The sequence below is a fragment of the Lepisma saccharinum genome, chromosome 12 (genome assembly GCF_977018435.1).
Source record: "Lepisma saccharinum chromosome 12, izLepSacc3.1, whole genome shotgun sequence".
Lineage (NCBI taxonomy): Eukaryota > Metazoa > Arthropoda > Insecta > Zygentoma > Lepismatidae > Lepisma > Lepisma saccharinum.
In genome coordinates, this window is record NC_139240.1 from 64,235,547 (window position 1) to 64,261,089 (window position 25,543).

General features: G+C 37.5%; 1 protein-coding gene across 1 annotated transcript; it reads left to right on the forward strand.

Annotated features, from left to right (window-relative positions):
• Positions 1 to 232: 232 nt before the first annotated feature.
• On the forward strand, positions 233 to 20,795 carry LOC145996165 (cytochrome P450 6j1-like). Its single transcript, XM_083132516.1, has 5 exons — positions 233 to 341; positions 14,014 to 14,966; positions 16,125 to 16,343; positions 18,584 to 18,835; positions 20,414 to 20,795. The coding sequence occupies exons 2-5, from the start codon at positions 14,030 to 14,032 to the stop codon at positions 20,578 to 20,580; spliced, it is 1,575 nt and encodes a 524-aa protein (XP_082988642.1). The 5' UTR covers positions 233 to 341; positions 14,014 to 14,029; the 3' UTR covers positions 20,581 to 20,795.
• Positions 20,796 to 25,543: the final 4,748 nt, after the last annotated feature.

A 25,543-nucleotide genomic window follows, 5' to 3' on the forward strand; every position in this document is an offset into this window, starting at 1 on the left:
AATCACAATGATCCCCGCCCCAAAGCAGAAAGCTTAATGCGCACACTGTTTCTAAGTCGTACTTACTGTTAGAAATATCCTTAATCTCCTTCAGACAGAAAATTCATGATAAAGCTTCTGCTTTGCAAAGTCATTCTTACGTTTCAGATAGTTTCGGCGAATAGTAATTTTGTTTACAAACTTGCGTTTGCCTAACAGATTTGCCTTGTCATGCTAGTACTGCAACTTTTTTGTTGTGATAAGGTATTTGCTGGCATTGGACCAAGCTATAGATAAAAGCCTATAAATGCACTAATTTCAGTTGATGTTCTTAAATTCAGTCTTCTTACTCAGACGGAAAGGTAAGATAGAAATGTAGAGGTTATTTATGTATTTTGGTTATATTACGTCACTTGTCTACCTGTAAAGGGTGAAAGTTTATTGACTTAGATAAACAAACAGAATGAAGTATTTATGGTGCTTCGAACCCAGGATCTCTGTTTTCGTAACTATCAACGGTGTACGCTGCTAATTTTACAAATGTTCTCGACTTAAAATCTGTTACTAATGGTTCTTGGTTTGAGTCACCATGTAGGCATGGGTGTTCTTTCCAGTTTGGTCCTTCATCAATGTCATCTTCATTCTCCTTTATAGACCCTTTATAGAAGAGGGGGAATCCGAGTGGGTAGAGCGAAACAGTACGCGCTTTTTCTTTTTCCAGTCAACTTGTGAATGCGGGTTCATTTCTTGCTCTCTGATTGGCTGTTAGAAAGTTACGTTGCTCTGATTGTGAGAATATCTTATTTGCGCTGTACGTTACGTTAGGTTAGATTAGATTAGAAAGCAGCAAATTTGCGCTGAAAATAGGAAATAAGATATTCTCACAATCAGAGCACCGTAACTTTCCAACAGCCAATCAGAGAGCAAGAAATGAACCCGCATTCACAAGTTGACTGAATAAAAAAAATTCGCAAACAGTACACGCTACTCGAAGGATGGTAACAACAGTCGCTTCCCCTCTCCACGCAATACCGTTCCCTCTCGCTGTCTCGCGTCACTACTTGCGTAGAGACTTGTTTCGTTCGCTTGCTACAGGGTATTGATACGATAGAAATGTAACTTAAAATACGCCTCTCGGATGGCGTAGTGGTAAAACTGTCGTCTTGTAATTAAAGTGTTCCGGGTTCGATACTGGCTTGAGGCACATAGTAGTAAAAAACATAGAGAACATTGAAGAAAGAGAGAATGAAGAGAATAAGGGCGAGGAGAGTGTTGAATTAAAGAGAGTATGAAAACTGAAATAGATAAAATGGCAGGAAACAGTGGGGGCGATTGGGTTCCAAAACTTAGGGGGCCGCTTGATAATAATAGTAACAATGGATATATTGTTTTGTAATTCCAGTATATAATACCTTTATACCAGTGCCGGATCTACAAGTCGCAAAACCCCGCAGTGCGCAGTGGGGCCTTTGGTAATATTTGGGGGGGGGCGGCAAGATTTGTACTGCTTTATACGTAAAGTAATGAACAAAAGAGACAAAACTGAAATACAGTGTATAGTTTTCAAGAAATGACGCGTTAATTGCTGTCGTGTGCTAACACGTGGTAGGGGCAAATTTCGATAATCGGGCCTTTGCCCCCACGTCCTCCATGAATCCTCAATTGTCGGACATTCCTTAAAATGTTGCTTTTAACTAATTCTTGCTTGTAGAATTTTTTTCTTTTCAAAAAGATGCAGTACTTTACAAGTTATAGCCACTTTTAGAAACATATCCCATAATAATACGGCGGTAACAAAGGGAAACAGAGGACTTTTTCAAACTTCGCTTGTTGGTAGTAGTAACAATGGATGTATTGTTTTGCAATTCGAGTATGTCATACCTTCGTATGTATTCTAAAGATAAAAAACGAAAGAACTGAAATATAGTGTGCAGTTTTTGAGAAATTGCACGTTAATTGGTGCCGCGCGCTGCTGGTCCAAATATCCACAATCGACCGTCAGGCGGCTAAAGGTTAAGGAGGTTCGGAGTTTTTTTTTTCCAAGACGCACATCGTGGCGGCTAAACAAAAGCAAAAGTGCATATTCACAAGAACCGAAAACACACCAAGATTACAAATTCAAAGCAATCTGGTAGGAATATCGGATTAAACAGTAGAGGAAAAAGTCTAAATATGGACCCTCCCCTTTTAATGTTGTCATTTGCGGAGGAAAAAATTAATATATCAAGCACCTGCCTTTAAAATGCATATCTATGAAATATATACTTAAATGTAATAGCATACTAAAGAATAGAAGATCTCCATTCTTTTTTAAAAAAAGCTATTTCCAAAAGATGGTAAAATGATGTATTTCAAAATTGTGGTCTAAATATGGGCTACTAGTGGCAATATCCCAAAAAGCAATTAAAATTTAAAGAAACAGTCATTTATCGCTAAAACATTACAAAATTCATATTTATGAATAATCTGTTGTTTTGAAAATCACGCGGAATGGGAAAAATCGAAATTAAGAAAAATATCCAAATATTTGTTGAAAATGTGATCTCAACAACATTAGACCTCATGTCATAGTCCATATTTTGACCACCACGCTATTTTTCTCCTTCAATTTATTTTCGCTCTCTGTGGTACATATTTCACAAAAATCATGGCATTATATAAGCCCACATTTGTTTTATGTACCGCTAATATCATAACTTATACAAAGCAGATGAGAATTCAGATAACGCTGAGTTAAAACATCCCTGCAAAAAGCTTTCGGAGGTCGCATTTCTATAACAGCGTCCAAGGCCGAAACTAACCACCACTTTCTCTTGCGAATTGGCGCCGCAACCTTTGTCCTTGACAGATAACCAGTTCTAATAGCCTCTGCCAGGCTGCAGCACCTGGGAGCGCTGATAACTCCAAAACCCATATTTAAACCTTCGCCCATATTTAGACCTTATCCTCTAACATTCTTAGGGTGCTTTCAAACCGTCATCATCCATGCCTGGTTTCAACGCTATTAGCCGTCAAAGAACGACTAGTGTGTGTATGCAGATGTGCGGCTCAAGAGTCATGGTTGCCACTGAGAGTTACATTTTCTGTCTGGAAATGACAGTTTTCTGTTGAATGGAAAGGCTTAAAATAACACATGTATGGATGCTGATGCATGCATGATAAACGTCAGTGAATTTAATTCGTAATGCATGGCTGGAAATATTCAGGATAGAAAAATGCCGTTGTTTGGAAACTTGTTGATTTGGTGTTTTAAGTCCACTTTATGCACAGTAAGGCTAATCGGGACTGGACCTACAGTTTAAAGTGGGTTCCGAACCACTTGTACCTCCACCGGGTATCGAACCCAGGACCCCTTGATTACAAGGCGACGACGCTACCACTGCGCCATCGGGGAGGCCTCGGAAACTTGTAGCGTCAAACCGAGGCGTTAATGAAAATACAAAGTTGTTCGTCTTGATCATCGTGAAAGTTCTTTAGTGTTCTACGGCGACGCTTTTATATTCTTGGGCCTTGGGTTAATTGATTGATTTGGTTTATTTTACTTCGTTTTTCTGCTACTTTGGGCTAATCGCGAAGATGAGGATGAGTGATGATATGATGAAGGGACACCCACAAAGAACATCCATTCCGAGGCCGGGATTCGAATCCGGAACTTTGGATCTGATGCAAATTACTTACATTGAACTTGCGTCCAACTCGAAGCGTCAGGCAAGTCTTGCAAGATAAAATCGAATCTAGTGCACACTTGCAGAGAACTTACGTGCTATCTAGGTTTGTATCACCTGCAGACTATTAAGGTGATCAATTAAGTTTAGAGTTCAAGAGGAAGAAGCGAACGCCATTTACTCTTCTAAGTTCTGGGTTGGGGAGGGAGGTGATCCCCCTTCGCTTTTCCCCCTTAATATGCCCATATTTCTCCTCTATTTACTTGTAATTTGGATTTCCTTAATTAACACGTCAAATTTACGCAGTTACTGACATATAAAAAAATGACAATGTAACAAGATTTACTTTACAAAAAAATATTTGACCACTTTCTAAACAACCAATCAGCGGTTGGTTGGTAGCGATTGCTAACAAATTATTTATTTAAGTGATTATTTCATTTGTTTCCAAGGAAGACTTGCGTTCAGAGATTAAATCAAGGCCGTTCTTATCTTTACTGCAAAGCGTGTTTCTTCACTATCTCGATAACAGTATATCTTATATTTGTATATTTTGTTCATCTTTCCGTTTAAATCATTGTTTGTTTTTACTTTTCTAACATTCCTCAACATTTTCCTTATTTTTCCATTCCTCCTCCTAAGTTGGATCTATGCCCAATTTCTATTACAGATTAAACTATTCTAAATTATCTTTTCAAGTCTTTTGACTAGCTTATACAACTTTCTTTATCGATTACATTAACATTGGGCAACATGTTTTTCCGTTTTGAAATAAAGACAAGACGTTGCTTAGAACTATGGTGGTATATTAGGTATAATACTGCACTGGTCGCGCGGAAAGAAAACACGTCATTGATTGCGCGGATCATAGACGTAACTTTGTGGGGGCAAGGGGGCACTTATCCCCCAAAAATGTTAGGGACCTGGGGCGCAAAGTAAAAAAGAGTAATATTTGTGATTTTGCAAACGTCACAGTTATTCAGAAAATAATCCCGTACGCTGTTTTTATAGGATTGAAAACTTTTGGAGTGTCTTCCCCCAAATTAACGCCTGAGGTTTTGATTCTACTCCCTCAAAATTAGGCCAAAGTTTAATTCTGCCCCCTGAAAATTAGGCCCCAAGTCTGATTGTTCCTCCTCAAAATTAGGACCAACTTTGATTCTGCCCGTCATCGCCTTGTATTCAAGGGAACCCGGATTCGATACCCAGTGGAGGCACACAGTGGTTCGGATCCCACTTTAAACTGTAGGTCCAGGCCCGATTAGCCTTACTGTGCATAAAGTGGACTTAAAACACCAAATCAATACAATCAATACACAATTTGATTCTGCCCCCTCAAAATTATGCCCCGGTCCGATTCTGCCTCCTCAAAATTAGGCGCAACTTGATTGTGCCCCCTTAAAATTAGGCCCCAAGTTAGTTACGCCCATGGCGCGGATCACTATTGTGATCCATAGAATATTATTGTCTTTTTACGCATTATTTTTCAATACGCATCTGGTTCTATAGCGAGAATGTCCTTTGTAGGATATTCCGGTTCATTTTTTTTTTTAATGCGAGTTATTTCACCCAACACGTTACAAAAGGAAAGAAATTCTAAATCTAGTGAATCAGATTTGAATGTGATGAAGCCAAACAAATATACACATTTGGAATCTTGCTTTTAGTATTCTCATAAGATTCACACAGGTTTCACTGTTCTGGACACACACACTTCATACATTTATAACAAATAGAAACTAGTAGAAACTAGTACTACCTTACTTGTTCATATAGAAATACTATACGTGTCCTAAAATACTCCCGTCAATAGTCGCGCATTTCACTATTGTGCTCCACTGAAATTATGAGCTCTATAACAAAGACAAAAATGGATATATTTCAAAACAGGGAATCGAACCCGGGACAGCTCGCACCAAAGGCGAGAACACTAACTATTTCGCTAATATTTCTATTAAATTTCCATTATTTGGAATTTCTTCGCAATTTCATCTTTATCTGCTACTTACTCGATAACGTTTGTTCAAAACAGACGCATTTCGAAAATTCATGTTAAGTTAAAATTAAGTTAATATTGGGTAGGGGAGAGCGGGGTCAATTGTAACAATTTTGACAAATGATACATTTTCTATGAAACTTTTTATCTTTGCAGCGTGAAAATCGGCATGGAAACACTACAATATGTTGTTATTGATATTATGCAGTCACGATCCCGTCATATATAATATGCTAATCATAATTAATGTTTTAAAAATGTGTGGCAAATGTTACAATTGACCCTTGCTCGGGGGCAAATGTAACACACTACAGGGGCAAATGTAACATACTAACATTTACCAGAGATACAATTCATTTTTTTGCTGGAAATAACATGTAGCCTTACCCAATGATTAAGAATTAGCTAACTGTGTTTTCGTTAATAAGTAGGCTAATCGAACCATACCAGGTCCCAAACACTGTTTCTAACAAAGATATATCTGATCATTCTGACTGACAGTTATGACAAATGTAAAAGCTGTCTCCTTTGGTGCATTTCTCATGTGACCAGTTGTCACAAGTTAAGCACTGCACCCATTGCTCACCAGATGTACTATTGGACCACTTCTCAAGGCAAATTAAACAAAAACATTCGTCGCCTTCAGAGCTGCTTTCCTGACACCTTTTTGCGCTTCTTCTTGCAGTTCTCTTCTTTTTTGATTGACGTCTATCATTTCTGTGGAACAGCCTCTTTTCCCCTTTGCTGGTTTCTTGTCTCGCTCTTTGCTGTGCCATAAGTACTTCATTTTCAGGTGTATCTGTCCATATAGCACTTTTCTTTCTTCTCCTTCGAGGTGCTGATTCTTTATGTTCTACATGAGGCAGAGGTCGAATGTCAGCCGGAGAAACAGCTGTTGAGGTGGACGGAAGAGGTTCATTGCAAGGGTTGCATTGCTCTTGTTCTGGGTACAACTAGTTTCTTCCAAGATACTTGATTGTCCTGTTTCATTAACTTCATTCTCATCATTAGTAGGTGTGGTTTATAACCCATTACAGGATTCCCTTTTTCTTGTCTCTTCTTAACAAAACGGGTCAATGTCACATGACAAATATTGTGCGCTTTTGCTGCGTGTCGGATGGAAGCATTGCTTTCCAAAACTAACTTTGTAGCTTCTTCCATCTTATTTTGTGAAGGGTCTCGTTCGGTAGTTCTTTTTCTGTCTCTCACCATTCTGAAACATACAGAATGTAATAATTCAGGATGGTTGAACAATGTTTTTTATTACAATGCAAGTGAATATTTTTCATAAGAAACGCATAAGGGGCAATTGTAACAGTGTTACAACTGCCCCGGTTACATTTGTTACATTTGCCCCATCCTCACGCCATATTGTTTGCTGGCTTGCAGCTACTAACCCCGACACCAGAAATTGATCACAACTATCTTAACAAATACATCAAATATTGTGTATTGCGATGATATATACAAACCTGGATCAGACGACTTCGCGAAATCACTATTAAACAATAAAAAGGAACCTTATGTTTTTACTTACGTGTTGAAAATTTGAAAAACTCCCAATAATAGCCGGAACAATCGCTACGTAAGTACCACCACCACATGAGTCACTCCCAACTGACGTCTCCTTTCTACAGGTTTGAATAGTTTTAAAAAATACCTCGCGAGAGCAGCACAGTAGCGATTGTTACATTTGCCCCGTGTTACAATTGACCCCGCTCTCCCGCATTTGAGACTGTTTTATACGTAACTCAGCTCTGCGTAATTCTGTTTTATACGTAAATTACTGTAGGTCCTGGCAAAATATAATTTATTTTGTGAAGGGTCTCGTTCGGTAGTTCTTTTTCTGTCTCTCACCATTCTGAAACATACAGAATGTAATAATTCAGGATGGTTGAACAATGTTTTTTATTACAATGCAAGTGAATATTTTTCATAAGAAACGCATAAGGGGCAATTGTAACAGTGTTACAACTGCCCCGGTTACATTTGTTACATTTGCCCCATCCTCACGCCATATTGTTTGCTGGCTTGCAGCTACTAACCCCGACACCAGAAATTGATCACAACTATCTTAACAAATACATCAAATATTGTGTATTGCGATGATATATACAAACCTGGATCAGACGACTTCGCGAAATCACTATTAAACAATAAAAAGGAACCTTATGTTTTTACTTACGTGTTGAAAATTTGAAAAACTCCCAATAATAGCCGGAACAATCGCTACGTAAGTACCACCACCACATGAGTCACTCCCAACTGACGTCTCCTTTCTACAGGTTTGAATAGTTTTAAAAAATACCTCGCGAGAGCAGCACAGTAGCGATTGTTACATTTGCCCCGTGTTACAATTGACCCCGCTCTCCCGCATTTGAGACTGTTTTATACGTAACTCAGCTCTGCGTAATTCTGTTTTATACGTAAATTACTGTAGGTCCTGGCAAAATATAATTTAAAAACGTGTTAATTTAAACTTATTTATACGTAATGCATTTATACGTAATTCATAAAATACAGTTGATTTGTATGTAACCAAGCTACAACAATGTCACAGAAGTGACAGTTTTCAGTTGCTACTGGTCGCCCATGGGGAACAGAAAGAGGGAAAAGTTACACGCTTGACTAAAATGTAAAATTTATACGGGAAGTGGACACTAATCCTCATTAAACTAAAATTGAAATAATTGCAGATTTAGGCATCGCTTATATGAAATTTTGCACAGTCATTAGTGAAACAAATGTTATTTTAGACGATTTTTTTAAAATTGGGTAGTAAAACTATAAAACTATATTGTCTACTGTAGTATTTCAGTATGAAAGTGTTCACTAATAAAGTAAAAAATGTAGTGTATTTAAGAATCAAACTTTTAGATTAGTTTATTTTCCACTTTATGCCAGAAATAACCTGTAGGGGTGTGCAGGACAGAATTTTTTTGGGTTGGGACAGGAATTTTTTTAAAATCCCGACATTCGGGATGGGAAATGTTCGAAATTTCTCGAAGCTCTGGAAATCTCGAATTCTACACGTCATTTTCACTTTAAGTGATTGTTTTCGCATTTCTGGTACAAAAACGAACAATTTTCGATAAGTTCCAGACATTTACAATGCAGAAAACGTCGAGAATTAACGACTTTTAAAAATGATCATTCGGTATTTCCCGAAAAGTCGGGAATCCATATCCCGAAGTCGGGATCGGGATGGGAAATTTTTTTCCCAATCCCGGTCCCGACTTTTCGGGATCCCGCACAACCCTAATAACCTGTATTACGTACAGTATATCTTGTTCCTCAAAATATATACAGTATTTTAATAATGATAAGACATTGTACGTTCTGAAAGTCTTAACGAAACGAACGCATTCGACGAAAATAACTGGGCTCGTGAATCTGGTGAAACCAGTTATTTTACAGCAGACTTATGGGACGCCAGCGCAGCATTTGGTTTAGAGAACGTTTCCACATGGCGTCCAGCGGAAATAATGTCCTTATGACAAAAATAAACTCTACTGCAGACACCGTTACTCATTTTAATAATATTCTAAGAACAGTTAAGGCATACTCATCTTGTGCATGTTGCTTCATATCACTCTCTGTTAATATTATAATACATTTCCCGAACTAGAGCAGTTTGAATCCACCAACCGCGCACGATGTCTGCAAGGAGCAGACGATTCTCACCGAACAAACCAGCCTCCTGGCCCGTACGTTTGATGAATCTCGTTCTTGCACGAAACGCATGGAATGCGACTTTTTGGACAGCGTAATGAACCTCACGAAACGCACGGAAGCACTTATGGGACAGCCAGTTACCATAACTCGTTTAACGCGTTTCGTTTAAAGTCCGTTTAAACTGTAGGTCCAGTCCCAATTAGGCTATCTGTGCAGGACCTGAACTACTTGTATTTCTATTCACTTTCCCTCTCTTGTTTTTCTCTCTCTAATTCCATATCTTTCCTTCTCTAATTCTTTCTCCTACTTCCATTCTTTTTCTCTTTAATTCCATATCTTCCTCTGACGTGTTCTTACTATTCTTTTTATTTTCCTATATTTCCCTTTCTTTTTCATTTTTATTTCTCGTATTGTACCTTATTCTTTCTTCTTCTTTCTGTTCATGGGCTTGTAAGGGGGTGGGTGACCTTCTGGTAAGTTACCTAAATGTCAGCTACATTTCCATGTAGTACCCCGGTAGCTGCTTGTAGCAAGTCAACGAGGCTCTGGCATCTGGACTTATGGCCAATATAATTCACTGTAGGACTATGTGGGTGTATGTGTCCTGTGTTTTGTCCTTATATGTGCTGAGTGACCCTTTACAGCTTCAGTTTTTAACTCGGGTAAAAATATTTTAGTCCACAGACACGTTTTTATTTTAGTTGTGGCAAGGGGCTGGGCCCTGTATAATGTGATGGGTGTAAAATAGCTTAAGTGCTGGCGCACCCCCAATTTTGTTCGCTCCACCTTCCTCTCATCCTATATCCCGTATATGTGTCTGTGTATGTATGATTTTAGCTATAATATTTCGTTCTTCCCTTAATTGTCGCTTCCTTATCGAGATCTGTGCATTGAAAAGGGGAAAATATTTTATTTAGAAGTCCACAATAAATTAATTTGCACTTTTCTCATGCAGGCCATTTGAGTGAGCAGGTTGGTAGGTTAAAGGTTAACCTTGCCCAACTGGTTTTGGTGTCCATGCACCACTTTCTTAATATCCATTCTGCCAACCATTTGTATTGCTGCTGCTTTTTTTCTTAAAGAAAAGGTAGTATTTTTCTTCCATAAAGCATCTATTGGCATAGTTGTTGGTGTATTTGAGGCTATACTTCCAGTGATTTAGGAAGTTATATAAATTAGAACCCAACAAGAGGTAGATAATTTCTTCGCTGAAATAAAGATCAATTAATTACTGCTCCAAAAGAACGACAGCGGGTGTAAGGGGTAGTACACCCAATTGTCAACCTCATTTCCATGTAGTACACCCTGGCCTGCATTTGCAGATTAACGAGACTCTGACTTCTAGAACTACAGCCGTATAATCCTCTGTAGGGCTGTGTTTTGTATTTTTTTGTGTGCTGTGTGCCCCTTTACAGCCTTAGCTTTTAATAACCCAGGTAAGAATATTTTAGTCCGTGCCCATTATATCGTCGGTCCAATGACATAACGACGTATCTCATTTTTTTGCGAAATTGAGTTATTAACATCGTTGTGATCATACCGGTGCCCTGCATCACCTGGCAAATCGGCGTAACTCAAATCCAATTAATAAGGAAGTTATGAATATTTTTTGATTTTGCGTATCTCAATTTGTTAAAAAATTTGGTATGACATAGCGGCGTATCTTGACTTCCGTCGTTATGTCAGATAAAGTAAATCCTAAACTGTTTCGCAAGTTGGCGTATCTCTCTTTGCTTACAGCAGAAAAATGCAAGAATCGGGGCCAATACACTCACAAAGAGGAAAATAAAGCAATGCAGAAATGTATATTTCAGTATTTACAAATCAGCGGTCACAATCTTAACAATAGCGAAACGGTCTAACAGAGGATAGTTCAACTACAGGGAAGGTTGTTAGGAAAAGAAGATTGCTGAAACCCCTCTGCACAGGCTGCACCCACAAAGGAAGAAAATGTTATGTACGGAAGAACAATGAGAAATCACGAATAATTATTTTAAATTGATTTTTCGATCTTGGAAACTTGCAACGTCAAAGGAAGTACGTAGCACGACACGTTGATGTAGAAGATACGAGACAAAAAAACACAAAAGAAGCATTGAGACGTACAAAAACACAATTTTACTATCTTTCCCTGGATGGAAGAAGGCTGAAGGTTTGCAAGATGATGTTTTTGAATACTCTTGGAATTAGCGAACGATTTATACGTACGACAGTGAACATCATTCAAGAAACAGGCATATTACTAATTAAAGAACGAGGTGGAAGATACAAAGATTTGAAAGAAAATGACGAGAGGAAACTGAGTATAGTAGAAGATCACATAAATCGCTTTCCACAAATGGAGTCTCACTATTGTAGAAAATATTCAACAGAGGAGTATCTGCATTCTGATTTAACTGTAAAGAAGATATATGAGATGTACAAGGAAGAGATTGACACAACATGTCAAGCATCTTTGCAAACATACACAAATGTTTTCAAGGGTATGAATCTTGCATTTCATCAACCCAAAAAAGATCAGTGTGGATTATGCATTACGTACAATGTGGGATCTGATTTCATCAACCCAAAAAAGATCAGTGTGGATTATGCATTACGTACAATGCGGGATCTGATGAAGATAAAATTAAGCTAGAAGATAAATTTAAGCAGCACGTTGCAGAGAAAAGTAAAGTGAGAGAATTGAAAGCAATAAGTAAGGCTACAGCGACCTGTTCTGCTGTTTTTGATCTGCAACAAGTTATTCACTTGCCTATGTCGAACCACTCATCCGTGTTCTACAACAGACGTCTGGCTAACTACAACTTCACTGTCTATGAACTAAACACGAAAAATTGTCATTGTTTCTTGTGGAATGAAGGAATCAGCAACCGTGGATCATGTGAAATAGCAACATGTCTTTACCAGTATCTAATGAAAGTGGATCAAGAAAAGAATAATACAGTTCACTTATATGCTGACAGTTGTGTTGGCCAAAACAAGAATAGGATTGTGGTGGCTGCGCTTATGCATGTAATGCTAAAAGCAGAGAATATGAAAGAAATTGTGCTCAGATTTTTTGAGCCTCATCATGGGCAAAACGAGGGAGAGACTGCGCACAGTGCAATCTCCAGATCATTACGGAAAGTTGGAGAGATATTTGTCCCCTCTCAGCTTGTACCCATCATAAAACTAGCCCGAAGAAACCATCCTTACATCGTGCACACAATGCAGATGGAATATTTTCTGAATTATAAGGCAATTGCTGAAGATCTGAGGCTTTTCCAGCTTAAGAAGACCGATGATGGTATAAGTTCAGTTGGAAAGATATTCGTGAACTACGATTGCAGAGCAACAAGCCAGATACTATCTACATAAAAACAAGTTTACTGCAAGAGAATCCCGCAAAAATCGTAGTAAAGAGATGTAATACTAAAGATATAGCTGCGAGAATGTCACCTCCATTGAACAAATAATCTGTGAAAATAGCGCAAGAGAAATATGCAGATTTACTGTTAATGTGTGAAGGTCCTTTTCCCGTTGTTCTAGACAGTGACTGCAAAAACTTTTACGCAAATTTGAGTCACTGAATCTGTTCTCCACTCTATTCCACAAAAATGTTTTATTGATGTTTATGTAACGAACCCAAATTATAGCTACATATACGCATGTATAGCTTTTTAATTGTACTTGTAGTGAAGAGTTTTGTAATTTGTACACGTACTTAAAGCATGTAAATCTAAAGAACTTCAAAATAAAAATAACCATCCACTTTGAAAAAAAAAGCGTCATGAACAATAAAATCATAAATATTATATAGTTTTGCTCACATTTTGACTAAAAAAGAAGATTTCTCAAATCATGAAGCTGTAACTTGATACTAATTTGCATGGCGTATCTCAAAGATATTTCTGTGTGAGTAATTATTTTGATCTGACATACCGACATATGTCAAGAAATTTTGAAATTTCAAGCACGTAACGCAACACATGTAACATTCAACCACACTATTTTACAGCAGAAACATAATACAATGTAATGACAAAACAAATTTTTTATGGGATAAATAGTTTTCTCACAAACATCTACGAAAGTGTGTGCGAAAACGTTTTTTGCTTCTCCTGAAAAGTTGGAAAAAATGAGATAGGTCGTTATGTCATTGGACCGACGATATAGTGGAACCACGAGCAAAACAACCTGTGCAGACCCGCGACTCCTGTGCACCGTACTCCCGCTAGTAGGGGAGGGGGAGAGTGGACCATGCTTCCTTATGGCCCGAGGTGGAGGGAAGAAGGGAAAGCTGCACGGGGGCTTTTCGTCCCAAGGTTTTTTTCTTTGTGGTCCGTCTATAGTTATGTTATATTAGTTATATTTAAGTTATGATAAGGGGCTGGGCCCTGTATAATGTGACGGGTTCAAAATAGCCTAAGTGTGATGCACTCACAATTTAAAATTCAATCAATCAATCTAAAGAATAAATTGTTGCATGATTTTTCGAAATTCAAGAAGAAAAGAGAATTGTGTGTATTCAATGAATTAACAATATGAAATTTGAAAAATAAATACAAATAATTGTACTAATTGTACCTGGTATTCACTCACCTTGTGTGTCTAGTAGGGAAGTCCCTCGAAGATTATTATTGTTATTATCATTGTTATGAAAGTTCTGCATCTCTCATCGAATATTGCTGTTGATTTATGTATTATATTTACTTACAGATTCATTGTGAATGCAATGGAGTTCTACTTCTCTCAATGGGTCTTGGAATTGGCCAGCCTCTTCGTTGGTGCTGTGGGAATCCTCTACCTGTACCTCAGGTACAAGATGTCTTACTGGAAAAAAAGAGGAGTTACTTACATTGAACCTAACCTAATCCTCGGAAACATGAAAGGTGTTTTCACGAGGCAATCATTTGGATCCAGATTTCGTGATCTTTACTTTCAGTCTAAGAACCAGAAGTATGTTGGACTTTATCAAATTACCCAGCCAGTCATGATGATTCGAGATCCTGACATGATCAAGCTTATAATGGTGAAAGACTTCCCACATTTCCATGATCACACATTCAAGATAGATGAAAAAGTAGATCCACTGGCTGCTAAACATCTTTTCAATGCCAGAGGTCAGAAATGGAGGGATTTGAGGGTCAGAATGACTCCAACATTCACGTCCGGCAAACTGAAGAAGATGTTCTACTTGATGTCTGCAAGTGGTAAGGAGCTCAGTGCATTTATTGAGGACTTTGCTACGAAGGAGGAAGTTTTCGAAGTTAAGGATGTAATGGCCAAGTTCACAACTGACGTCATAGCATCATGTGCCTTTGGAATCCAGGGGAATTCGATGAAGGATCCAGATGCAGAATTTCGTAAGATGGGAAAAGAATTAATTAATCCAACTTTCATGAATGGAATTCGATTCACGCTCAGAGTATTGGTTCCAACACTAGCAAACCTTTTGGGGATTAGTTTTGTAAATGTTAAGAATACGAACTTTTTCAGGAACCTTGTAAGGGATACGATGGATTATAGAGAGAAAAACAAAGTATTGAGGAATGATTTCATCGACTTACTAATGCAGATCAAGAATAAAGGTTATGTCGATGATGATGATGAAGATAAGAAACAAAATGGACATGAGATGCTTGAAGAAGTAAAGAAAATTACTAAGCATGGTAAGATATATTACTAAATATTTAAATTGATTATAAAAATATCTATGAATGAAAGTATCCTTTGCTGCCAATAATTAGAAAATCTCATGGTTTTAAGGTTTAGTGTGTTTCTTTCAGAATAATAGCTGTTAGCATCAATGAAAGTATGTTAATAAGATTTAGGAACTGAACAGAACAGTAGTGGCTACCAATTCAACATGTAAAACATAGGCCACACATTTATTTCCACACAATCTTATCATTTACTTCACCAGGGAAATCAAAGAGAATAAAGAAACAGACAAAAAGTTCAATTTTGTTCACAATGAGTTTATTCTAGATATTTACTACATGAACCTTAGCTTCCCTACTTTAATAATTATAATTGCAGGGACAAATGCTGTTGAAAATGTAATTTGAAAATAATTACTTCACAATATATTGCTCTGTCAAATGTACAAAAAATTCAAAATATTGCATGAATGAACTGAAAGAAGTTTTATACCCACATAGAATATTATTCACAGAATTACTCTAAGAACTTTAAGATTTTTAAGTATTAATTGGAAATTAATCGCACAATTTATTTTGAATGTTTATTAGAAGTTCTGTACATTTAGGGGAATTTTTTACTTTCATCAGTTAGCATCATTAGACAATTAGTCATTGCAAGGAAAGAAATTCTTTCTCAGATTTGATTTATCATTTCCATTTCTTTCAATTCCCATTTCGACGATTATGTTCTTCAGCTATTAGCTGATTTAATGTTGAAGACATCAACCCAAGATTATTAGAGTTTAAGTTTTAAGTCCACTTTATGCACGGTAAGGCTAATCGGGATTGAACGTACGGTTTAAAGTAGGATCCGAACCCACTATGTGCCTCCACCAGGTATCGATCCTGGGACTCCTTGATTAAAATGCGACAAAGTTACCACTATGCCATCGAGGAAGCCCGCCTAAGTTTGTTAGAATAATGGTAGTGAAACAATTGCTGTTGATGATGAAACTAGGCTCATATTGAAGCATACGTGAATAAAAACGTAGGTCATCACATGAACACAGAGAAAGTGTGAAGATCATTTGCTTAAGTTGCAAGTTTGACTTTGAGTTCAAGCATGATTAAATATATTATTTTCTTACGACATATATGAAGACTACAATTGTTTGATATTTACAGAGTTCACCCATGATGATCTCACTGCCCAGGTGGTAGTTTTCTTCATAGCTGGCTTTGAAACCTCTTCGACTACCATGAGCTTCGCCCTCTATGAGTTGGCAGTTAACCAGGACATCCAGAAACTATTGAGGGAAGAGGTAGACAGGGTTCTGGAGAAGCACAAGGACGTCACATACGAAGCCCTTCAAGATATGCCATATTTGGATAAAGTAATCAATGGTAAGATTCAAGGTATCACAATGAATAGGAGTAAAATTATCATTGTTGTTGCTCTTATCAAAATCATTATGTAAGTAAGTAAAAGAAAGCAATTATTCTGCATTTAACAGAGTTCCATCAAATATGTTGACTAACTTTGTCAAACTGTATCCTGTTCCTTGTACAAGAAAGTAATGTCAAAAATTTAGCACCATTTATGTTACAGTAATCAGTTCATTTCATCCAGTACATCCTAATAATTATCCAGGTGCGGTTCATGCATTGTTTTCCTGGGAGTTCACCGAAGTCAAATGACATATCAGTTTCCGCAAATAGACTTTCTCTGCGAAACAAGTGGGAGTAGCATTCTATTGTGCTGTTCATTGGTATAGCAAGGCATGGGCTTATGGAGTGTAGGTCCCTCTCGAAACATTGCCAAATTACACTGTTTTCAATTTTGTTTTTACAGAAACAAATACATATATTTTTCTTGATTTTCAAAAATTGACATTAGCCACTGTTGATTGGTTCTTGTTTTCATGTTTTGCAAAAAAACATCTGCAAATATGTAGGGGCCTTATTGGCAATCAGAAGAGCATGATGTATTTGTTATTGATTCGGGAAATTTGTTGCGCTTTACATTCTGCCTATTCTATCTACACGACAGAACTGTATGTGGTCTTAAAGGCACCCTAAAGGCAATGGATTTTGCTAAAGTTTACAATTTACCAAAAGTCCCCATTTGTACTGATTCACTTAGTGTGATCTTCTAGGCATCACGCAGTACAGAACATTTTTCGACAACTTGTGTCATTACATGGCAGTGTTTAAGTTTGTTTCTTCTGGGTCGGCAATCATGTGGACATCAACAAAAATGAAGTAGCTAATTCTACTTCAAAGTCTTCTGATGTAGATGCCAATGTTGTGGACCACCTTCTGTCAGCCAGTGGCCTGCATAATGAGTTTCGTTCTGCCCTTGTTGACACGTGGCATAAAGAATGGAATGAAGTAACAGAGAGCAAGCTCCTTGCTGTCAAGCCCACCATTGCTGCATAGCATTCCTCGTACCCTCTCTCCCATCAAAAAGTCATTTTTAACTTGACTTCCCTTTGGCACAGTCATCTCTCACATCGTCGTTTGCTGCAAGCAGTGGATACTCCACTGTACCGTGTATGTAAGGGTGTTTTAAATATTCTGCACATCATTCTTGAATCTGCCAATTTTAATGTCCTCAGGCAAACATTTCATCTTCCTAGCTCCTTTTCACCCATCTTAGGAGATGATTATAGTCTTTAATTAATATTCTTAACTTTTTCGGATACACTGGCATTTTCTGCTGTCTTAAGGACATTTTTAATGTCTCCTTATATTGTAGTGTGTTGTATATGTCCTGTTCAGGTGTTTTTACAACTTCGTACTTCTAAACTTTGTTCTTTTCATTAACTTTTATTTTATCATTTTGTACATACTATACAAAGGATATTGTGAAAATCTTCAATTTCCTTCCATGTGAGGTTAATGCCTGGCAGAAGTAAAGGGTGTTCCGTATAGGATGCTGAATTTGAATCGAGTGCTATTGTTTTGTTTCTAGGTTGGCAGACCTGTTCTTATCAATGATGGCATATGTTGTCATGCCGATTAATGTAGCCTCAATTGTTTTGACTCGTTTCTTGTGGTTTCCTTCCGAAAATCCTTTAATAATCCAGGAGCGTGAAATCCATCCATCTGCTGAGAATGACTGTGTGGTGTGGGTTTTTGGCAGGTGGAGTGTGATCTTACATCCTGTGATTTTTTCTTATGGGGGGTTTGCGAAATCACAGGTGTACGCCAACAAACCACAAACTCTTTTGGAACTGAAGATGGAAACCATACGGGTGATTGAGGCATCGGGACAGACATTTTCCCTATTTTTATTTAATTTTCTAATTCGACGTCCTATACGGAACATCCTATAGTATTTTATTAGTAGTCATAATCATAATCTTCATTCGTCCGTTGACAGATTTTTTCATAACTGATACATAGTGACAGATAGAGTGTAAGTTTTTTGTTCAGTATTATTTTTCCCTAACAAATTCCCAACAATGCATCTCTTATAATTGAGGATTAGTTCCCATCAAAATAACAAAATCCTTGATACATCCCTGGTGCTATTCCTCCTTAACAGAGTATCCTACATTATGAAGGATGGTCTCTTTATCACTAATTTCTTTGAAGTACTTTCTGAATGCCTTTCATAAAAATTTTTTCTTCTACTTTAGAGACCTTAAGGAAATATCCCCCAGTGCCGTTCCTATCCAGGGAATGTACAAAGAAATACAACATTCCTGAAACTAATGTTACAATAGAGAAAGGAATAGATGTCATCATCCCTATATATGGAATGCAATATGACCCCAAATACTATCCTAATCCAGAGAAGTTTGATCCAGAACGGTTTAACGACGAGAACAAGAAGAATAGACCAGCATTTACATTCCTGCCTTTTGGAGAGGGCCCAAGGATATGCATTGGTAAGGAAATAAGCAATCTGTTGTAGGTAGTTTTCGCAATCATGATAACATTTGAAAAAATTGATTGTTGTCAGAGTGCTTTGAATTGGAAAATATATGCTAAGCAAATATTTTATGCATATATTGTAGTAAAATAACAATAAATTTGCACTGTATGTTGTATTTAGTGTTTCTCATGAATTTCATCACTTTATATCTGAAAAACCACGAAGTTCTAAAACAGATAGTTTTGCATGTGTCGGATGGTTCGATGATATTCCTACAAGGAAAAAAAAACAATTATTTGGAATGTGTTCTGGTATCAGTGCTTCTTGTCTGGAATTGACATGTTTGATATTAAATTCATAATGCAATATTTTGTGTATATGGTGATTTTTAAGGGTCATTTGGGAATGGGTTGCTGTACATTGAAATGTAACGTTTATGTCCAGTGTTTTTTTCGTTTTTTTTTGCAAATATTATAATTTACACCCAAGTATTCTAGAAGTATTTTCTCATTTTTGGTGCATTGGTTTATATTTGCCATATTTTTGAATATTACAATTTTACTGTTGCTTTCAGTGTATCTTAAATTAAAAGTAGTTGTTTAAGGTATTTCGTCTAAAGTCTAAGTTTAGGGGATCATAGATAGGCTAATCCAGCCTTGAGCACTCGCTAGGCGAGAGGGACATCTGTACCAGTAAAGGAGGGGCTAGCCCCTGTGAAATACGAACACTTCAATTGACTGGTCTGGCAGGGGTATGAGAGAATGATAGACAAGAATATATAGGAACGTTCGTTACCTGTAGAACTCAACATGAAGATCGACTCACTGATTCATAGATGAAACACGCCTGAAATAAAACTCCTTTTTGATAGCGCACTACTCCCCGCTGTAACTTCTTGAGCACTGGTCGATAATCTGACTATAAGCCAGAGGCAACAACTATTCACGCCATAACTTTCTTAGTACAACTGCTTGTATAATTCCGAGGCTATGACTGTGTACGAGAAAGATTGCAGATAACGACTGGGGTGAGAAATATTCTCTCAAGCTATTTAACTGAAATTCGAACTTCTGATTACTAAAATTTGCTGGCTCTTTCATCCCTTGCCAATGGCGATTTCTGAGCATAATGCTGATTTACCGATTTTCCTATTCTTCCGGTGTAGTGCTATATATCAGCAGACTTTCCCAACTCCACTGAAGCTGCTGGCAAGATTTACTTTTAAGAAGATCTTTAACAGCTCTTCACCGGGACCCCTTTTTATGATGTGATTATCTTATTAATTTATGATGCTCGGGGTCCTGGGTTCGACTCATGCCTGCAGCATGATACGATTTGAAAGAGTATTTATTTAATTTTCCAGTCAGTTAACTGACCTTTTTCCATAGCATTAATCTTGCAATGAATGGATAAAATGTCGCATGTTTCTAGATGAATGTTTTGCAAGTATATTTTAAGTAGAGCACCAGCTTGTTTTTTTTTTAAAATTCCAAGCAGTTATATGTTAATTACTTTAAGGTTTATATACTGAAGTTGAATTGTAGATAGTTTAAATGGAACTCTCATTTATGTGTTGCATTTTTCCTTTCAGGAATGCGTTTTGGTTTGATGCAAACTAAAGTTGGTCTAGTGAATTTGCTAAAGAACTATGAGTTCAGGACATCTCCTCGCACAACAATTCCACTGGGAATAGACAAAAAGTCATTCATATTGTCTTCTGAAGGAGGTATTTGGTTGCAGGTTGTGAAAAGAAGCTAGGAAATTTGAAGGGAGGTAAATGTATCCAAAAGAGACAATAACAGACAAACGTAACCATTATATCATATCGTTGTTAATACTCGTGTAGTATTTGTAGTCAATTCGTCCATATATTAAATTTTTGCTTTCTAAACAGTGCCTCTGCCATGCATGAACTGAAGTGCAAATAGAATGATGTGCTGCTACTTTTTTATACATAAATATTGTAAATAAATTGATTATTTTTTACAAAATGTGTATCATTGAAATGCATTGTGTGACATTGTTTTACCTAATGCATTTAAACAACTGTTTGATAGGGCATATACCAGTTATGATAGTCCATTGTGTGTAAGCCAGTGAAAATGCAGGTAAACTATATCATTTATTTTATATTGTGATTGCATAAACATTGTACAGAATAGCTTGAAAGCTAAGTATGTCCATTTCCTTTACAGATAATTTAATTTCATCAAGAAAATTAAAAGATTTAGACATTTTGGTGGGCATTATTGAATAAAACAGTGATTGGAAAACTATGTATTACTAGTATTAGCTTCAATTACTATGAAGCAAACACTAGAAAAATAATTTTTACAAAGGTCATCCCGAAATTAATGCCTCCTCTGCTGTGAAAATTTTGTGTGAAGGAGGATCAATTGGAAAGTTTGTGTGAAAATGGATACACATGTTTGGTACCTATGAAGGCTATTAAAAATACTGTCCTTTGGTTTCGGCACATTTCTGCCACCGTTCAATCCAATCCAATCCGCTCTGGAAAAAGTCAGAAGTTGTTTTTTGACCCATGCATTAACAGCGAATTGAAAATCTTCCACGTCCTGGAAATGCTGTCCACGAAGGTTGTTTTTGAGAGGGGAAAACAAATGGAAGTCCGATGGTGCTAAATCAGGACTGTAAGGGCGTTAGCATTACTGACCACCCACATTTCGTAATATCCTGTGACGTTTCAATTGACACGTGGGGTCGGGCATTACCATGTCCAGTGGAATGTGATTTATTTTTCATCGAATAGCATTCCTTAATTTTTTTAAAGCCTGCACATACCGAGCACTGTTCATTGTTGCACCACGTTCCAAGAAGTCTGTACAGATGACACCCTCTCTGTCCTAGAACATTGTCACTCTTTCTCGGTTTTCATCCATCACTGCAGTTGTAGGTCTGCAGCTTCGATGTTTATCCACCACCGAGATTTCCCCCTCTCAGAACATCTTCACCCATCGTCTGACATTGCTAATGTCAATTGCATCCTCTACGTATGCCACCTGCAGCCTGCTATGGATCTCCTAGTTGCCTGACAACCCTCTATTTGCAAGAACTCGATCACAGCTCTTTTCTCTGTTATTCGTGTTGTTTATTTAGTTACCTGCAAATAAACAATTGTGGGCATTAGCAATATATTGCATTGTATGTGTGTGAAGTTTCATTGCAATCCGCAATCCGATTAAGGTGGAGGTATTAATTCGGGATGACCTTTGTAATTAAATTTGTTTAAAAAAAATCACTTGTAGGATTACATTTTCTTTAACATTTAAATTTATTTATTATAATTACATACAAAAGTAATTGTCTCTGACCAGACACATTTCTAAATCAGAGATTGTGTCTAATGGACGGAATATCAGCATAAAATACCATGCCAAAATGTTCTTGCTCTGAAAAGTTATAATGTTCGCTGGAATGGATATTCGTATGCAATAAAAATGAACTTAAGAATGAAAAAATATTCCATTAGTACCATGAAATGTTACATGCACAGTCTTTATCACTCCATATAAACTTACTATAGCCTGACAAGCTAAGTCCCGATATGCGCAGATCGCTGCGGAGCACTTTCTATTACGTCATCCTCCCCACCACTCTTCTACGTACTGGTCTGGCTTTGAGTGGTGCCAACTCATCAAAATTAAGCTAAAACAAATATGACAAACTAGTTTTACTGTGTGGATTGACCGTGCCAGCTCATATCAGTTTATCATTGGTTCATTTGATTTAATTCAGTCTTTGAAAATGTGTGCAGTGCAGGGATCATAATCTGTAGTATTTTACGCATGCGCATTAAGGTTTATAACTAAGAGAAACTACTGGGTGAATGACTTCATTTTCTGAATGCGACATTGAGCAGTGGCCTGTTTTTTTTTCTTTTTAAAGCTGAGTGAGGTGGGGGTTCTTTTGTTTATCGTACAACAATCGCTACGAGAAGGTAATCTGATAACACACTTGCCTGAGTTCTTTCTTAAAGCATTGAAATGTTCTTGCTCTTTACTCTTGGCTGCATATTTTTGAAATTCAAAAATCAAATCATGCCGGGTCCAACGAAATCCACAATCTGCTCTGGAAAGCCCCTTAGAGGACAGGCCAGATAAATTGTTTACAATGTTGCAACATATTTCCGAAATCAGGAGTTACATAAACTTAAGTATAATGTTGTCGAGTCCACAAGTGCCGCCACGGGAGTATCTAAATGGATGGTTTCTCAAGTTTTAAATAAAATTGGATTGGATTAATGTTGTTGTAAGTCCATTTTATGCACAGTAAGGCTGATCAGGACTGGACGTACAGTTATAGTGGGATCCAAACCACTATGTGTCTCCACCGGGAATCGAACTCGGGACCCCTTGATTACAAGGCGACGACACTACCACTGCGCCATCGGGGAGACCAAGTTTTTGGAGAAGGAAAAGAGTCATTGGCGAAAGGTGAGCTGAATTTCTGTACTCTGACAGGTAGAAAACAGCCCAGGAAAAAGCGAATACAAATTGCGTTGAAAATCCTCAGACCATTCGCTTCCTCCAGGTTGCAACACTGCGAACCAACGTCGCTGCGGAGAATGGAGTGGGGAAATGTGGTGTGAGATGCGCAGCAGCTATTTGCAGCGTCTTGTTTTTAAAACTTGTCAAGTTATAGTAGTCCTTTGCAGAGAACACAAGATGTTCCAGCCTACTATGAGACCACCTCAGAAGTTCGATGCACTTTTAGGTTTTTTAATAGGGTAAGCTTTTCTGTAATTGGCACTGCCCAGTTTTTTTGGCACGTTGAGGAATATTTGTAGAAATTAAGATCTGTGTGAAACTGGCAACATTGGTCTTGTTCCTGCCTTGTTGCCTTGTCTTCCTTTGATGAGATTTGCAAGCGGTGTCTATTTAGTTTTTTTTATTTCTTTTGGAAAAATCACGTATATCTGGAAGGTTTCTGTGATTTTCAAGATTTCTGCTCAATTTAAGCAGGTAGGTTAAGGAATATGTTTTCATGTTTCTCTTGTTATTTATTGTTTTAATGAAATTATTGCACATGGTTCTTGCTTAATGGTTAGCTAGACCCTAAAGGAAGTGCATTGACATCCTATTGCCAACAAATTGTTTAATCGCTTCACTCTTTCAAGGGCGCCAATAATTGGTATTGCTAATGCGCATGATGCCCATTTACTTGGCACAAGAGCCAATAACTCGCAATTTGGAAGAAATAGGCCTTTCATGTTTTTAACACTACCATGGTCCTATTTGAAACATAAGAATGATGATGCAAGCGTTCTGACTTAGATAGCTTTTTGTTAACCAGTAGTTGCCACCAGTGCCAAGTACCAGCATTCAGACTGACAACTATTGGTACAGACTTTCACTGATTTACTTTCCTGAGTTCTTTCATAATTTTCATTAAGCCTATTCCTATTTGAATTGTTTTATAACTACAATATAGCCGGACCCTGTGACTAAGTGGTTAGCACATCGCACAGCGATGCCAGGGGTCCTGGGTTTGAATCCTGCTCAGGCATGGTTGTTTGTTAATGTCAATTCATCAATTTCATCATTTCATCACTCATCCCCATCTTCGCAAATTAGCCAAGAGGCACAAAACGCAAAGTAAAATAAAATAAATCAATCAAATCAAATCAAACTACAATATAGGCTGAGCTACTACGTACAATAACTGTGAATGTTAGAGGCTTAGGACATTGTAAATATGGAGTGCAAATAACTGGGCACAAATGCAGTGGCATCGCGTGCAGTTCGCATACGAGTGTTCAGTTTCACAATAAGGTTTTTGTACTGCATGCAGATTTACTCCTCTCCCTTGTAACTTCATCTTGAATTGATAAAGTGAAAATAACAGTTCAATTTATTTTCAACAATTTCCCCCAAAATCACGCTATATTTAAAGTAATACAAGAAGGACCTAGGGGAAATTGTCCGTCTCCCCCTTAAAATCCACCAGGTTTAGCGAATTCTCGCTAAGTTTGCAACTATGTAGCAGAGACATTCTCGAGTCCCCCTAGACATGACTTGTATATGCTGCACTCTGGTGCCGAATGTAAGAAGTATTGATGCTTGCATCAGTGTTCGCACAGCGAAGTGAACATCTTCGGGGTATAGTGGCCAACAGCCCCTTAGCTGTTAGCTCTATGCAACACGCACAGCAATTGTGTTCAACGCCCTCCATGGAACACCATGAGGGTCAGGGTTACCAACTATCTAGAGAAGTTATGAGACGTGATAGAAGTCGTGTCAAAGTAAATTGTGTGTATATACTCGTTAATCAAACATAGTATTTTTTCCAATAAATATATGTATGTGTGTGTGCATTTAATATGTACGTAATTTAACACATATTAATGAGTGTTCATGTGCTCATGCAAACATGATCAGGCGATGTGCCTGCTCAAATATGACGACAATAACTGGTCAGCGTATGCCAACAACTAGACATTATCAGGTTATGAGAAAATAATTAAATAACTGTTTTCTGTTTTTACTATGTTTCAATCGGTTTCACTTCAGAACAGCTGTCAAAGTTTATAAAATACCGAAACCCAAAAAATGTACTGATGCAATATGTGTAATTCATTTGTTTCCAACTACTTCCTCTTAAAGTGCCAACAACTGGTATGCTTACCCTAAGAAGATCATAAGCTTACATACTCAGGACTCCATAAAACGTCTGCTGATGATTGAAACTGAAACCCCTGGAA